This window comes from Penicillium arizonense (genome assembly GCF_001773325.1).
Source record: "Penicillium arizonense strain CBS 141311 chromosome Unknown PENARI_contig040, whole genome shotgun sequence".
Taxonomy (NCBI): Eukaryota; Fungi; Ascomycota; class Eurotiomycetes; order Eurotiales; family Aspergillaceae; genus Penicillium; species Penicillium arizonense.
In genome coordinates, this window is record NW_019173317.1 from 78,558 (window position 1) to 93,114 (window position 14,557).

Below are 14,557 nucleotides of genomic sequence, written 5' to 3' on the forward strand. Positions count from 1 at the left end.
GATTCATCTCAGGCTGGGGGTTCCCCACAGGACGTTTGGAGACATGCATGCGAGCACCCGGCATCGGGAAGTAGATACTATATACAAAATAGACGGAGAAGAATATTTCTATCTCCAGGGCCGGCCAGCACAGCCCGGAAACTTGTCCTATCATTGAAAATACCCATAATTCAATCCTGGTCGAATAAGTTCTTGGAGCTGAAAACAACCGAGTCGGCCGGGAGGTACGGCTGCAGGAGATAGGTATCCCAGTAGAGCCAGACCTCGTTGAACTGCAGGCCACCCACCGTGCCTGGCGCATTGTTGGGACCGATGTTGCAGACCATGGACAGAGGAACGCTGACGCTGGGTTTGTCGCTTTCGTTTCCGGGGGGCCAGATATGGCGAGTAATTTGAGATACCAGATCCACGCTGCCGTCGTCATTTTGGATCTCACGAACCTTCACAAAGTTGTGCGAGAGCTTCCCGCACTGCCCAAAGAGCTACTTGATCCAAGGCCAAATCTGATCCCCGCGGTAATCAACACCATTTTGGTTGTGGAAAACCGCATGGTCGGCGTAGAACGGGGGGATTTCGCTGTATTCAGATCTTCAGCGGCGTTTGCGATGGCATACTGCTGGTAGAAGGATTGGGCTGGTGTTTGGGGTCCAAGAGTATTGGCCTCGGTGCCCGTGACGACAGATGTCAGGCGAGACATGACAGAAGGAGGAGGATTGATCTTCCTGAAAGAGAAAGCGAAGTTGATCGGATCCTATGTGGGATATGAGAGCTTTCTTATATAGCCCGGAGGATACCACAGCCATTGCCCTGTCGACTGAAGGACACCTTGCTCCAGAGAATACCGCAACAGCTACGAACTGAGTCCATTCTGTTTGAGACTAATGGAGTCCTCCATCTTGGCCAGTAAGCCCGACGAGAACAACCGCCGGAGGCTCCTCAGGCTCTGATGATTGATCAGACCAGATTCCGAGTTCCACTCGGCAGAAGATCGCCAATGTCCCTCGGCGTATGTTTATTCATCATGCGTTGTATTTCTTCGTGTCATGAACATTTGACTCCAACGGATGCCCAAGCACCTATTATAAAATTACAGACGGCAAAGGCGAAATGTCCTCCCTTCACAGTTAATCCCTAGCTCCGCGGGACCCCGAACCGATTACCCACAAGTTGTAGCATATTGTACAATGGAGACACTGATAGCAGAGTCATGGTTCAAGGTGACAAATACCCGGCCGCAACGCAACCATCCCTGTGCAGCGCACAAATTTGGATCTAGGTGGAAAATGCCATAGGCCAACGCCCTCAACTGACCGGCGACGTTTATGCTATGCGCGCGCAGTAAAGCTCTAGCTGATCAGGCTAATATGCCTCGAGTCGTTTCGCCGAACGATACTATTGGTATGCAAGAGCAGGCCTCCCGTTGCCATCCCCGTGCAGAAGATTTAATACCTGTGGCCACTAACTGCGCACTCCAACATACAACAGAAGATAGAAAGATCACACGCCAGCTAACAGTGAGAATCTACATGCCCACCGTTGGCCATAGCGACACCTATCCACTCCCTGTCGGACTATATTTCCACGGCGGGCGGGTTTTGCTGTGGTGACTCGGAGTCCGAGGACACTTTCTGCAGGCAGGTCGCCGAACGCCTACCTTATGTTATAGTTTCGGTCGGCTACAGACTTGCACCGAAACACAACGCTCCTGCCCAGCTAGATGACGCTATAGAGGCGTGGAACTAGGTAGGTTGCCACGTCCGCCGGAAAGACGGAGAAAGACTTACATTCTAGGCTTATATAAACGCGACTGCCTTGAACGGCGATCGTGAGAGATGTCTCGTTGCTAGATAAAGTGCAGGAGGTGCCCTTGTTCTGACACTCACACGCCGACTGATCTCCCTAGGCCGCAGAGACGATGTCAAGGACGTCGCAGCCATCGTTTCGTTCGCCCTCCACCCCGACGCCGTGCCCTCGCGCTATATTGACCGCTACCGGGCCTTTGAGGAGTGTGCTGATAGTTAGGTCAACATGAAATAGGCCATAAGCCGTTTCTACGGTGAGTTTGGCACCGACTTCGCCGTATCCCTTTGCTACATTTCCGCTCACTATCGCCGTTATAGAGGCGATCGGGGCGCAACCCACCGGGCCCGACGTTTACATTCTCAACGCTAAGTCGGAACTATATCAATTCCCACCGACATACCTTGCCGTCTGTGAGATTGACCCTATTCGAGACGACGGCCTAATACTCCATGATCGCTTGAAGGCATCCGGGTACGTTTGTTTCTATTCACAGAGCGCGTTATATAGATCCTTCTTAGTCCTAATTTTGGCCTTTAATAGGGTCCAGCTCGAATATTACAGAGGCTTGCCCCACGTATTCTAGGCATTTGGATGTCCTGCGCCGAGTGGCGATTTCGTGGGGGATATTGTGGGAGGCGTCAAGACTTTCACGCATTCTTGACCGACCTTGTCGCTTAAGAGCAAGTAAACCTCCACTGCTAGAGAGTGACAAGTCAGGATGATGGACCTATGAACCAGGACATCATTATATGTTAAAGGATAATCACCAGGCCACAGGTGAATGTTGCGATGTGAGGTTTGTGGAAACCATGGAGCAACACATATACCGTAGATGGATAGGAATAAGGTCTTATTTCGATCACAGGAAGTTACTGAATATAGTTGAATGATCTGACCTTTCAGTAGTGCATCTATCAATAACCAGCCCTCTTAGCTATGGTTAATCTACGGGGCGACAAGTCTGGCGGGATCTCATATCTCGGCTCCCATGAAATAAAGCCCATCAGTAACCTCATTAGCCAATAATGTATTATCCTCCTCATTTTCAGCTATTTCCCCCAATTCCTTAGCCGCCAAATCGGCCGCCATTTTCACTGCGTCTTTCCGCCAAGCACGAAGCTTCAACTTATCTTCCTTCTCACACCTTCGCTGTACTAGCATATTTCCCAAAATTGGTGAAAGAGGGCTTTTGGTAGCTCCCTTTACCTAGCGCTTACTTCTTGGCTTTTTCCTAGGCGTTTTGTGGCTAAGGGCGCGCGTAAGGCTTATCTCTGTAAGTTCCGTATTATATAGAGACGATTTTCCGGCGTTGATTGCGCGCCGTAAATACTTCCGAATTTTTCGTAAATCAGGACTCGGGTTATTAAGTAGTAGGAAGACCGTATTCTCCAATTTTTTAGTGCGCGTATAAGAATTAGGCGGAGAAGTAGTCGCTAAACTTAAGAATTCGTGGGCGGGTGACGGCTCGTCGTATATACGTAAGGTCTCTTCGTCCGAATACTACCCTAAATTATCTAAAACTTATTTAGGATCTAGTGACCAAATACTAGTAGATCTAAACGAAGTTTAAATAGGTTTAGATCGTAGAGCGCGGTGTCGGACGGCATTAATATTGCGGAAGAAGTCGCGTTTTTTATTGCTTCTACCCTACGCTACAACGTTAGTATTCGCTATTTTAAAATAATGCTTTAGGCTTGAAAAAGCCTTAGCATTAAGCGGCTAATATAGATAAGTCGTGTAAGGCATAAAATACCTAGCAACAATTAAGTTTTCCTTATAAAGATCGGGAAATTCGATAGTTATATATAATGTATAATTGTCTATTAGTAAAAGCCTCGGTCGCCCGCGTTTTACGCGATTTTTTGTGGCTTTATAAAACGAGCAGAACTATCGGTAGGTAGTCTCACTATCCGTCTAGCCACTAGACGTTAAACAGATAGTTTTGTACGCCGAGGAAGAGGTTGATATATTGCTATACTAGTCTTCTATATAGACGCTGCCTTTAACTAGAAACTATAGAAACATAACCTAGCTATCGGTAGGGATATATTCAATACTACCTCAATCTCTAGTAGCAATATTAGCAGTTTAACGCGTAAAGATAACGTGGTAATTAAGTCCTTCGCTATTTAGAAGCCGGTTTTATCCTAATTATAGATCTTATAAGGTTCGAAATCATACTTACGATAGAGATAAGCAAGCCTATTATACTAATAGCTAATAACCCTAGGATCCTCGGCTTAAATTCGTAAAGATATCTTCGGTTTTGTAACGGAGTCCTCAGGAATCACGGACAGATCTCTCGCACTGCCAGAGGATCAACATCATACAGGTGTCGACACGTCAGCGTTTCCTCACCGTAACACTTATCCCCCATGTTAAATAGTGCACTCCAGGAGAACCCAGAGGTTCTCCAAGAATCAGTCTCTGTATTCCTCCAATATACTACTTGCTTTCCAGGCATCTTCGTCTTACCTAGTTGACAGGCTCTATCCTGCAAATACTAGACCCCTCTTTCTTACAGGTTTTTAGGTAACAAGCTTGATGTATAGAGGTAGACGCCGTATTAGCCGATAGCTATACATCGGACTAATAACTCTCTCCGAACCCGCTAGTTTTAATAGGCGATTTACGGCAATTTCAATGCCCTTTGTAGCTAGAGGTATATAGTAAGCATTTAGTAGTTCGATCTAGTTAATTAATGTATTTTCCTATTTCGAATCTAATACATTATTGGTGGTAGGGCGATCAGAGAGAGATGTCCGTCCGTTTTTGCGACCGCGAAGCTTCGAATAAGACACGCGATAATGGTCCACAGCCTTACGTAGGGATGAAAATTCTTGCGTATCATAAGTATCTAATGCCTTAGCTAGCAGAGCCTCTTCATCATGAGCTTTTTTTGGCATTTTTTGGTGGGTAGATATACGCGTAAAGTTGAAAAAGTAGAAAATTTGCATTATGGCTGTTAATTGCATTTTGGCTGTGGGACACCCCCCACCCGAGAGGGTGGGGGGGGCGGTCCTGTGACACGGCTAGTGTCATTTCCTCCGCCTAGGGGTATGTTTACGGGGGAGTCGAGAGCTAACGCAGTTCTACAACCGCCCATGCTCTGACTCTCCCGGTGGAACATTCCACGTAAGTATACAGGAGGTATCAAACTCAAACGTCCTGAGAGCTGCGCTAAACATCGAAAAGGGAAGCGATAAACACCCCGCCTGGGACGCTTCAATACTATGCGGTCAAGCCGGAGGGCAGAAATGAACTTACTATCATAGAAAAGTGCGCTTTTGCTCAGCTTTTTCAAGCTCTTGGGCAGTCTTTTGCTAATGGGAGAACGCAGGTACACCAATCGAGATGCATTGAAGCACCACGCCGAGTCCGAGGCGTTCAAGGCATTCCAGCAAGAGCTTGTACCTTTCCTGGAGTCGACACCAGTTATTCGAAGGGCAGTAGGCTTCTGGGGATTTGAGAATAGAAACAGCGCAAATATGTGACGAATATGGACAACATAAAAACTTCCTTCTACTATACTAGAGTCGTACCAAAAGACATCGTGCGAACTTCTGCTTCTAGGGTCAACCTGGGAGAAATAGCACAAGCACAGCAACTATCATCGGTAACGCACCAGCGATACAGATCGATGCCCCGGAAACATAGATAAGGGAAACTACTTTCGAGACCTCGAACGTCACGGAGATTATGTCAATGTTTGATCCCGCAGAAGCAGTAATGCGCAACATTCATCATTCCTAGTCAACTAAATTGGCCTATCTATTCTCCAAGCCTCTTAACCTGGCGAGGCGCAATGTCCGCCCTCACAAAATCCCTCTTCTCGACACCCCTTTCAGGAAGTCAATCCCTACCAGTGCAAATGTCAACAACATTCATTTTTATCACGCATCAATGAAAAATATAACGGAACTCTGCTAGGCAACACGAGACAAACACTTATTCAGTTCCCATGCTCTACACAGGATAATGGTGAGCAAATGCTGATGTTACGGTATGCAAATAACTTACATGATGGCACAGAAGCCTGAAACCATGTCAGCAGACGCACTTCTGTTTTCAAAGTCCGAGACGAGCCAACTTCTTTTGGCCTTCGTCGGTAAAAAGCATCTTCCCACTAGACCAGCCAGACATGAATATAGCTGGATACCTCCAATGAAACCACAGCGGATGAGACGACGCGCCAAAGTAGTGGAAGTAATAGTCGAGGCTGAAGCAAAGATAGTTGCAACTTCCCAGCACCAGGAGAGTGAGCACGGCGGTAAACCACACGGCTTTTTTGCCATAGTAATGGTCCACCAGAAAGAAAGTGGTGAGACCTCCCATAGCGCCACCCATTCCAAGTGGGCATATAATCAATGTCCAAATGACCTTGTAGATCATCTCACGCAAGCCGGAAAAGAAGATGGTCGCAACCAGAAGGAACACAATTTCAGCAATCATTGAATTGGCCCAGAACACGACGAAAGGACGAACATATATCGCACGTCGCTTGCGTGCTTGTTCTTCGTGCTCGTCGCCCGAAGTTACGATGACTTGGTACTTCGGTAGGGACATTTTCTTAATCGACAAGGTCTATCTCCAAAGAGGAAAAAATGGATGTCGAATTATTGCACACAGGCAGCTTAAGAGTTGGCGCAGTCACTTGAGTTTTTAAACACTGATGATGGGCTTCGGCACTAACGAATCAGTTAAATACATTACTCTATCCGAGATCCCGAGACATTCGGGACCGATGCGGTACCCCGTACCTCTATCCGATTATTCCGGTTGAGTTTGTCAGAGGGGCGGAAGCCCGTGTTACACCCATCGCTGAAGCCCGGTTCTCAGGACTTGGACTTCTGATGGTCTCTCCGAGGGCCGTCTTAGTATATTGTAATCAGAAAACTCAAGCCTCGGCGGTAGATCCACGGCACCCCACATTCTCGCACCGCCCTAGCTGCATTTTTGCTGCCGAACTACAAGCATTGACCGAAACACAACCTCGGAATTATCACACATTCCAAATCGAATGGAAGCTAATGATATTAGTGGCCCTCAATTCCGATACACGGCACACGTCGTCAATTGAAATTCTCGAAGTATGCCATAGTCTCGCCGATGGCATCCGTGTCAAAGGAACTGTTCGGATCACTGTGCCCGCCAATCACTATCTTCGGGTTCAGAGCGGCAAGCTTATCCAAAGCTGCATGACGACCCACCACGAAAACTGTATGGCGATCCTCGATTATGTGGATTTCCAGAGCATTACGAGGCTTATCCGTGGCGCATTCATAATCGGCCCTCGGCAGATTTTTCGGATTATTCAACAAGGCCGTCAGTCTGACAGCCTCCGTGATTGACTTATTCAACTTGGGCTGATAACATGTCTCCGTGGCATGCCCTCCTGTATATTAATTGACAACAAATCAACATCCGTCTCCTGAGTTACTACTGTCTCCATGGTAGGTCATGGTAGTCGTCGTAACGAAGAAAACTTAACTGAAAAGGATGCTAGGCAGGCGAAACACGCACGCGTGGACGACCTCGTATCACTAACAGCGAAATAACAGAGGTTAGTTGAGAGTGATATATGCTATCAGGCATCTGCTGATCATTTCTAGCGACGTCGCAAGCAGTTACGAGAGGCGCAGCAAGCATATAGGACTCGGAGAAAGAACACCATTCTAGTTCTGCAAAACCGTGTTAATGAGCTAGAAAGCGGTGTTGAACAGCTCAGCCAGTTGTTTCTCTCCTTCAGTGACCTATTACTAGAGACAGACCTCCTTGGCAGGTATCCACACGTCTCCTCAGCCTTGCAAAAAGTTACCAAGCAGTGTGTCTCGCTTGCCAATTCAGGGTGTGATGGCTACGCCGAGACAATGGCTATCGATGGTAAAAGTGGCTCTTGCGATAATTCGACATCGCAAAAACAACCTCAGTCCTGTCATTCAGGCCGACCTTGCCCAACCAGACCTAATATTACCCACTACTAAAGGCTCGACCGAACCGTCACCTGTCTCAAACGGATGGACTAAAAGCCTACCTCCACCTATTTCGCCTCATCATGACCAGAATATGTTGCCGTTCGGAAAATGGTTCGCTTAACATCTTCCCCATTTTCCGAAGTACGTCCGTCGTTATCTGCTTGGTCCACGCCCTCGTTTCCCAAACATCGTACAGGACCGCAAGGAAGTCTGCCACAACTACTTTTCCGGATATGTTGTCATAATGGATATCGAGTACTAGTCGACTCGTCTGATAGCGCCTTGAAGATTGAAAATGTGTTCGAGTCCCCCTTGGCTCCATCCGAACGAGGCCAAACCGCTTCGTCGTTTTATCATGACCTGGTAGGCAAGAAGCCGGACGGAATTGAGCTTCACGCAAATTCGTTGACTCTACTTCGTTCTGGAGAGGATATCTACCCTGTGGGTTGCCAAGAGAGACCACTCTGCTTGAGGAAGCTTGGCATTGATTTGGAAGCTGAACCCGAATGGATGGATGCCGATGGGGTGCAGATATTTCTGTGGGAGAAAGGAATTAGCATACAGTGGAATATGCCTACAATCGATATCCCTTCCGATCATTTATCCCTTAGTCTTGTCCCAGTTTGAGGAGGCAATTACTCGTCCAGAGTGAGTTTCGGGCGGTACACACCAGACTAGTGCTATTGCTAACTCATATTAGCCCTTTCTAGGCTTTCTATTTGCCTTAGTACTAGGCCAGCGATCCGGTGACCGAATGTGGAATATGCACTGTGCTTTGCAATCCAGTTTACAATATCAATCCGTAGCGCAATTAAGCAGCAATAAGAGAAGGGTATGTGAAGCACGTTTCGAAAATACACAGTTCTCTTAGATAACCGTAGGATGGAAGTGATGGAAGTGCTTGCTTGAGTGGAAGGGTGCGAATGTGATACCGGGAAGGAAAAGGAAAGTAAAAAAACATTAATGAACTTTATTGTCCATACCAAGCCCTAAAGCTATGATAGACCGCAATTCTGAGGCAGGCGCTTGACAACGGGCGCTGCGTGCTTGTAAAACACTGCCTCCTATTAGTTGCTGGAGATGAGCCCCATTTCAAGACAATCTGAACTAAGACCTGTGAGGAGGAGGTAGCAATAGCGCAGGTACTGTACCGGAGCAAGTAGGTGCAATGGGCAGTAGTGCGGTTTATAGCCAAACCAAAAACACGGTAGTGGTATTCCCGCCACAAACTTCAAGAGGATGGCAGAAACTGAGAAAAACATTAGCGCGACAACGCCTTTAGGCTCTGTCCCTGTTCATCAGTTACGTGCCCCGGTCATATCTTTCGGTACGTTCAATATCAATAAATCTGTGTCAGTGATCGAATTTACCCTATCTCTGTGAGCGTCTATCCGACGTAGTCCCCTTCAATTCATCAAATCTGTTCGGCAGACCAAGACAATACAGCCATTTATTACTCACAATGATATGTAGGGTGCAGGGTGCAGGCCGTAATAAGCTTAAAGCAGCTCCGCCACTAATAGGTGCCGGCCTTAAGCGAAGTTCTCCTTCATTCGGTCAGTGGACTAGCTAGTTACATGTGCTTTTGTTTCTTTTAATACTCTATCTAAACTGCTAGAACATCGATACTTTCATAGGCCAAAATTATCTTTAATCTAACTTCCACCATCTAAACAATATCCGTCATCAACCTTTTACCAGCATAGTGTTTCTTTACGTACATGCTAGTCACCAATCGGTGTGAGACCGCAATTTACTGATCGGCCACAGAGAGCCAAGCGATATTTGTCATCCTATCCTCGGGCACCCTAGGTATTCGGGAACTAAGGGTTTCTGAACACATAAGTAACAATGTTTAATTGAATAGGAAGAACTAAGCTAGATATACATTGTCCTTTCCGTATAATGGATGGTATATTGAGATATTCGGTTAAACTGAAAATGGGAGTTACATAGTTCGGTCCTCGGTGGCTTTCTCTGGTCATTTGAATCAGGATTTGACAGAGAAATTAGATACAGCGATTTTCGAAAACAGTTTACTCCCCCAGACACTTAGACTTTCTTCATCGGCCCGTACCTGGAACAAGCTGAACCCTTATTGGGACAAGTGGTAAGGTATTGTCCAATTAAAGATCAGTCTAATCTACGGACTAGCTGGATCTGGCCTATCGTTGTCTCGGGTACGGACCGAGAAACAAAGCGCGAGTGTCTAGGGGTAAACTGTTTTCGAAAATCGCTGTAAGCTGAGGGGCGCAACATTCGATATACTTGGTGATGATGATGGCCGAGATACGCCTTGATCTAAGATTATCATTGCCCTGTTGTAGATGCTAAAGGTTAGGTTTGATGAACCAGAGTTACTGATCAGATACGGACTCTACTTCAAAGGAGCTTCGGGGTATTAGAAACCATGTAAGTCCCAATTATGGAAACCCGAGATCCCGAGACATTCGGGACCGATGCGGTACCCCCCGTACCTCTATCCGATTATTCCGGTTGAGTTTGCCAGAGGGGTGGAAGCCCGTGTTACACCAATCGCTAAAGCCCGATTCTCCGGACTTGGGAATCTGAAGGTCTATCCGAGGACCGTCACAGTATATTGTAATCAGAAAACTCAAGCCTCGGCGGCAGATCCACGGCACCCCACATTCTCGCACGGCCTAGCTGCATCCCTGGTACCGAACTACAAGCATTGACCGAAACATAACCTCAGAATTATCACCCATTCCAAATCGAATGGAGGCTAATGATACTAGCGGTCCTCAATTCGGATACACGGCACACATCGTCAATCGTCGAGTTAGTCTACCGGTACCGGCACCAGCCACCCGTTGATACAGTGGCGTAACCTACATACTAAGCTTGGTAAATCTAAGCCTTAGTTGTATTACCAACCTGCTCGGATATGAAGAAGCCTACAGGTCGGATACTTTAAATATTGAAGAAATCTCAGGAAGGACCGCAAAGAGTGTTTGTTAATGCTAGGATAAAGACCGAAATAATTCCAAAATATGCATATAGATAGTCAAACGCAAGGGATGAGATTATGCTCTGAGAGAGGAACGGGTAGGATCAGCGCAGCCTCGGTCGATGTGGGTATTTTGATCATCAGGGAAAAAAGTAATGAATCTAGCCCCGTTCATCATTACTATACAACCGCCATTGTCAGTTTCTCAACGTATGGAGTGTAATTTCGGATCAGCTTCCGCATAACACAACGCTTAGGTCATCGTGTCATGCTCTCTAATTTTGATCGAGATCAACTGGAAGTGAGAGCAGGCCAAATCCCGGGGACAAGTTTCATTCCGCATATTTAGACTTGATCAAGACCTTGCAAGGATAGAAGTGTTATTGTCATCAAAGTGGCGGCCCGATGTTTCATGGTACCGAGGTCGGCGTTCAGGGATCACCGCTCCGAAGTATGAAAAGTCATCATAAATGCAGCAGGATATTCTAATCATATTTCACTAAACCTCGGTTTAAAATTACGGGTTTTCTGAAAGATATAATAGGTATTAAGCTCCCTTCCTAGGTTCCTTGTGGGAAAAAGTCCAATCGTTTTCGCGATGAAAACAAAAACAATGAAAGCAATTGGAGTTGCCAAATATGGCTCAGTCGACAACTTCGAGTCCCGCGACGTTCCACGACCGGGGAGCCCTACAGGAATGGACGTTCTTGTGCAGTGAGTATTCTCATTCTTTGTACCGTCACATTGATTCTGATGTCACTTAGAGTCAAGGCTTGTTCTGTGAATCCTATCGACACGAAAGTTCGCAAAGGGACTTATGATGACGCTCCAGGTAATGATCCTGCTCCCTTTGTTTCTGGACTTTTCAAGCTTATCAAATAAAGACTACTACAAGTTTGTGCCTAAGGATTTCCATATCATTGGGTTTGACGGTGCCGGAACCGTTTTGGAGGTCGGGCCACAGTGCAGAAATTTCAAACCTGGCGATGATGTTTTCTACGTGAGCTCTACTACTCGCCAAGGTAGTGCTGCAGAGTACCTTCTCGTTGATGAACGTCACTGTGCTGAGAAGCCGAAGTCGCTTGACTTCGTGGAAGCCGCTAGCATGGGCCTGACCTTCGGTACGGCATACCAGTCTCTTGTTGACAGGCTTGAGATTAAGCAGAACGAAAACATTGGTATTTTGATTGTGAGTTTTCGAATTTCCCTTTACCTAGTGCTATAATGACTATTGCTACCTGAATTGCATTTATAAACTCATAACTGACTGTCTGTACTAGATCAATGGCGGAGGTGGAGTGGGAAGCGCTGCTATTCAGATCGCTAGGAATATTTTGCAAGTTCCCGTGGTGATTGCTACCGCATCTCGACCTGAGACTATGGAATCATGCAGGAAAATGGGTGCCACCCATGTTGTGAATCATAGGGAGGATCTCGAGGCCCAGATCAAAGCCTTGAACCTCGATGTCCCAATTAGGTACGTTCCGTTCTCCCTTACTATCGTGTTCTTTACATTGAAAAAGATAATCCTAATAATTATAGGTATGTCTACGTGGTTGCAAGGACGGAGCAATATATCCACGCCCTAGGCAAAATCTGTGCCCCTTTTGCTAAAGTTTGCTCAATTGTGCAAGCTAAATTCGATCTCTATGGGACTGAATTCATGTCGAAGTCGATGACTTTTTCCTGGGATTGGCTAGGCTCGTCAGCCTATCATCGTATTAATCTAGAGAACTACCACCGAATCTTTGGGACCTTGGCCCGTTACATAGACGAGGGAAAGTTGGTACCAAACCTCAATAGACGTCTTAAGTTGAACCTTGCTGGACTGAAGGAAGCTCATCAGCTAATTGAGTCTGCAACTACTGTGGGAAAACTTGCTTTAGGGGTGGATGAGCCAGGCGAAGGGGCTCCATTTGCTTAAGGTTGGATTGCTTCGTTGAACAAGGCTTCGCAGTGGAGGTCGTTATCTGATAGCATATGCGGATATTTGCGAACTTCCGTCGAGAACAAATTACATCTTTTTGATTTGCGTATACATGCTGCTTTACTTACAAAATCTCTTGAGTAACCTGGATGGACATAGTCGTAAAGAAAACGGTGATTAACCATGTAACCGCTCTTTGTTTCTGGTATATGTATAGGTCTAAATTAAAAGGACCCCCATTCTTAGCATTTGGACCCGATCAGCTCACGCTAGGCCTGAATAGGCCTTAAGCAGTAATTACATTTCCAATGCATTATTCGGTAAAATTGCATGAATTCTTGGCAATACTCATGGTCCGAGTATCGGCGGCCATGAACCTTGGGTACTTCTATTTACTATGCAGCCCCCTAGTAAAATTAAGTCACCTTCGTACTCTACCATCGACCATGCCAAATGTCAACTGCATGGCGCTAGTCCAGAATAGGAAATAGATGCTGATTTCAAAACTCTTCTAGTAGCCAAAACCCAACCCATGAGGTAGGTTTGGATTCGCAATATTCAGCCTTTTTGTATCATATTCTAAAGCACAGATTACGGTTGATTATGAATCTTTAACCCTTATATTTTTATCTATTTTATTTGATTTGTTATGGACGTTGGGAGTTTTATATCCAGGCGGGAGTGGATAGTCAGTAATTCCCAAACGGGAAGTGGGGCCAAGAATTAATGGACCGAAATTAAGAATCTATTCTTAATATCCGTCCATACCACCCATTCTCACCCCTCACTTAACCTCTTCTTAATTGCTAATCTATTGTCAACACTACCATACTTATATATTATGTCTAATCTCTAGTATTTCCTACTATATATAATAGCATTGTGGTCAGAAATACGGTTCATGAGTATAGACGGAAATATAGAATCCATTCTTAATATCCGTCTATTTTGACCTAAATACGGAACCTATTCTTAATTTCCGTCTATAATACCCATTCTCACTATAAGCCTCGCCTCTATTTATAAGGCATCGTCTTTAAACTAACCATTGATTCTGCGCTAGGATAGACCTATATATGCTTAAAGATATATATATTAATCTCTACCTACTATCCTACAATGTTAACACCTTTTTAGCCTTTATGTCTCCCTAGAGTGGTATTACCTCTCTAGTAGACGATAAAGTATCTTTATAGTGTTTATAGCGGGTAACTAACTAGGCTGTGTGTCTGTAGTCTATCCCACGGGGGGTGCTGTAGTCAGGGCTGACTACAGGTTAGGGCTTCGTCTTAACTTTGTTACCTAAAAGTACGGGCTACCCTGACTACAGGTTCTTTTATCACCCTGACTACGGAGGTATAGTTAGCTCCGATCGGTCTCAGACTTTTATAGGTCATAGACGTATACGTGAGATATCTCCCATTTGCTTCGGAGCTTGCATAGCCGTCTAGTTATTGAGTTATACGCGTTTGAAGTATTTTGGTCTTGTACCTCCTTGTACCTTTTTGGGTGGTTGCAGTACTATAGGTTCGACGTTTACTCCGCGACCACGGGCTACATATTGCTCTAATCGGTCTATAAATTGGACACGGTCTATTTACCTATTAGATCTAGGAATTGTGAAAGTTTTATAATAATCAGACTAATAATTGTGGTGTGGTGGATGATCAAAAATAGGTGAAAACCTTGTATGCGTTGCGACCGACGGGATTTATTACCGTAATCGGATACCCACCCTTATCTATGGCAGCCCCTATTAAATAGATTACCCCGTATTCGTATCTTACACCCCGTATTTTACTCTTAGCGGCCACGTGAACAGCGGCCACGTGACTAGGAGGGTTTAGCTAGTACGTTAGGCACTATAACTAGCTAGTTCTATAT

The 14,557-nt window shown here is 45.7% G+C and overlaps 4 protein-coding genes across 4 annotated transcripts; 2 read left to right on the forward strand and 2 right to left on the reverse strand.

Annotated features, from left to right (window-relative positions):
* Positions 1-170: 170 nt before the first annotated feature.
* PENARI_c040G06723 (uncharacterized protein) lies at positions 171-697 on the reverse strand (the record flags this gene model as incomplete). The annotated part of the gene is made up of 2 exons (XM_022637076.1): positions 171-470; positions 527-697. The coding sequence occupies 2 exons, from the start codon at positions 695-697 to the stop codon at positions 171-173; spliced, it is 471 nt and encodes a 156-aa protein (XP_022483065.1).
* A 667-nt stretch (positions 698-1,364) lies between these two features.
* Positions 1,365-2,022, forward strand: PENARI_c040G05369 (uncharacterized protein; the record flags this gene model as incomplete). The annotated part of the gene is made up of 2 exons (XM_022637074.1): positions 1,365-1,398; positions 1,859-2,022. The coding sequence occupies 2 exons, from the start codon at positions 1,365-1,367 to the stop codon at positions 2,020-2,022; spliced, it is 198 nt and encodes a 65-aa protein (XP_022483077.1).
* A 3,729-nt stretch (positions 2,023-5,751) lies between these two features.
* Positions 5,752-6,369, reverse strand: PENARI_c040G11327 (uncharacterized protein; the record flags this gene model as incomplete). The annotated part of the gene is made up of 3 exons (XM_022637089.1): positions 5,752-5,769; positions 5,824-5,839; positions 5,894-6,369. 3 exons carry the CDS (start codon positions 6,367-6,369, stop codon positions 5,752-5,754), a joined length of 510 nt encoding a protein of 169 aa, XP_022483084.1.
* Positions 6,370-11,359: 4,990 nt separating this feature from the next.
* On the forward strand, positions 11,360-12,670 carry PENARI_c040G11333 (zinc-binding alcohol dehydrogenase family protein; the record flags this gene model as incomplete). The annotated part of the gene is made up of 5 exons (XM_022637090.1): positions 11,360-11,460; positions 11,511-11,578; positions 11,631-11,935; positions 12,027-12,223; positions 12,289-12,670. 5 exons carry the CDS (start codon positions 11,360-11,362, stop codon positions 12,668-12,670), a joined length of 1,053 nt encoding a protein of 350 aa, XP_022483079.1.
* Between the last annotated feature and the right edge of the window lie 1,887 nt (positions 12,671-14,557).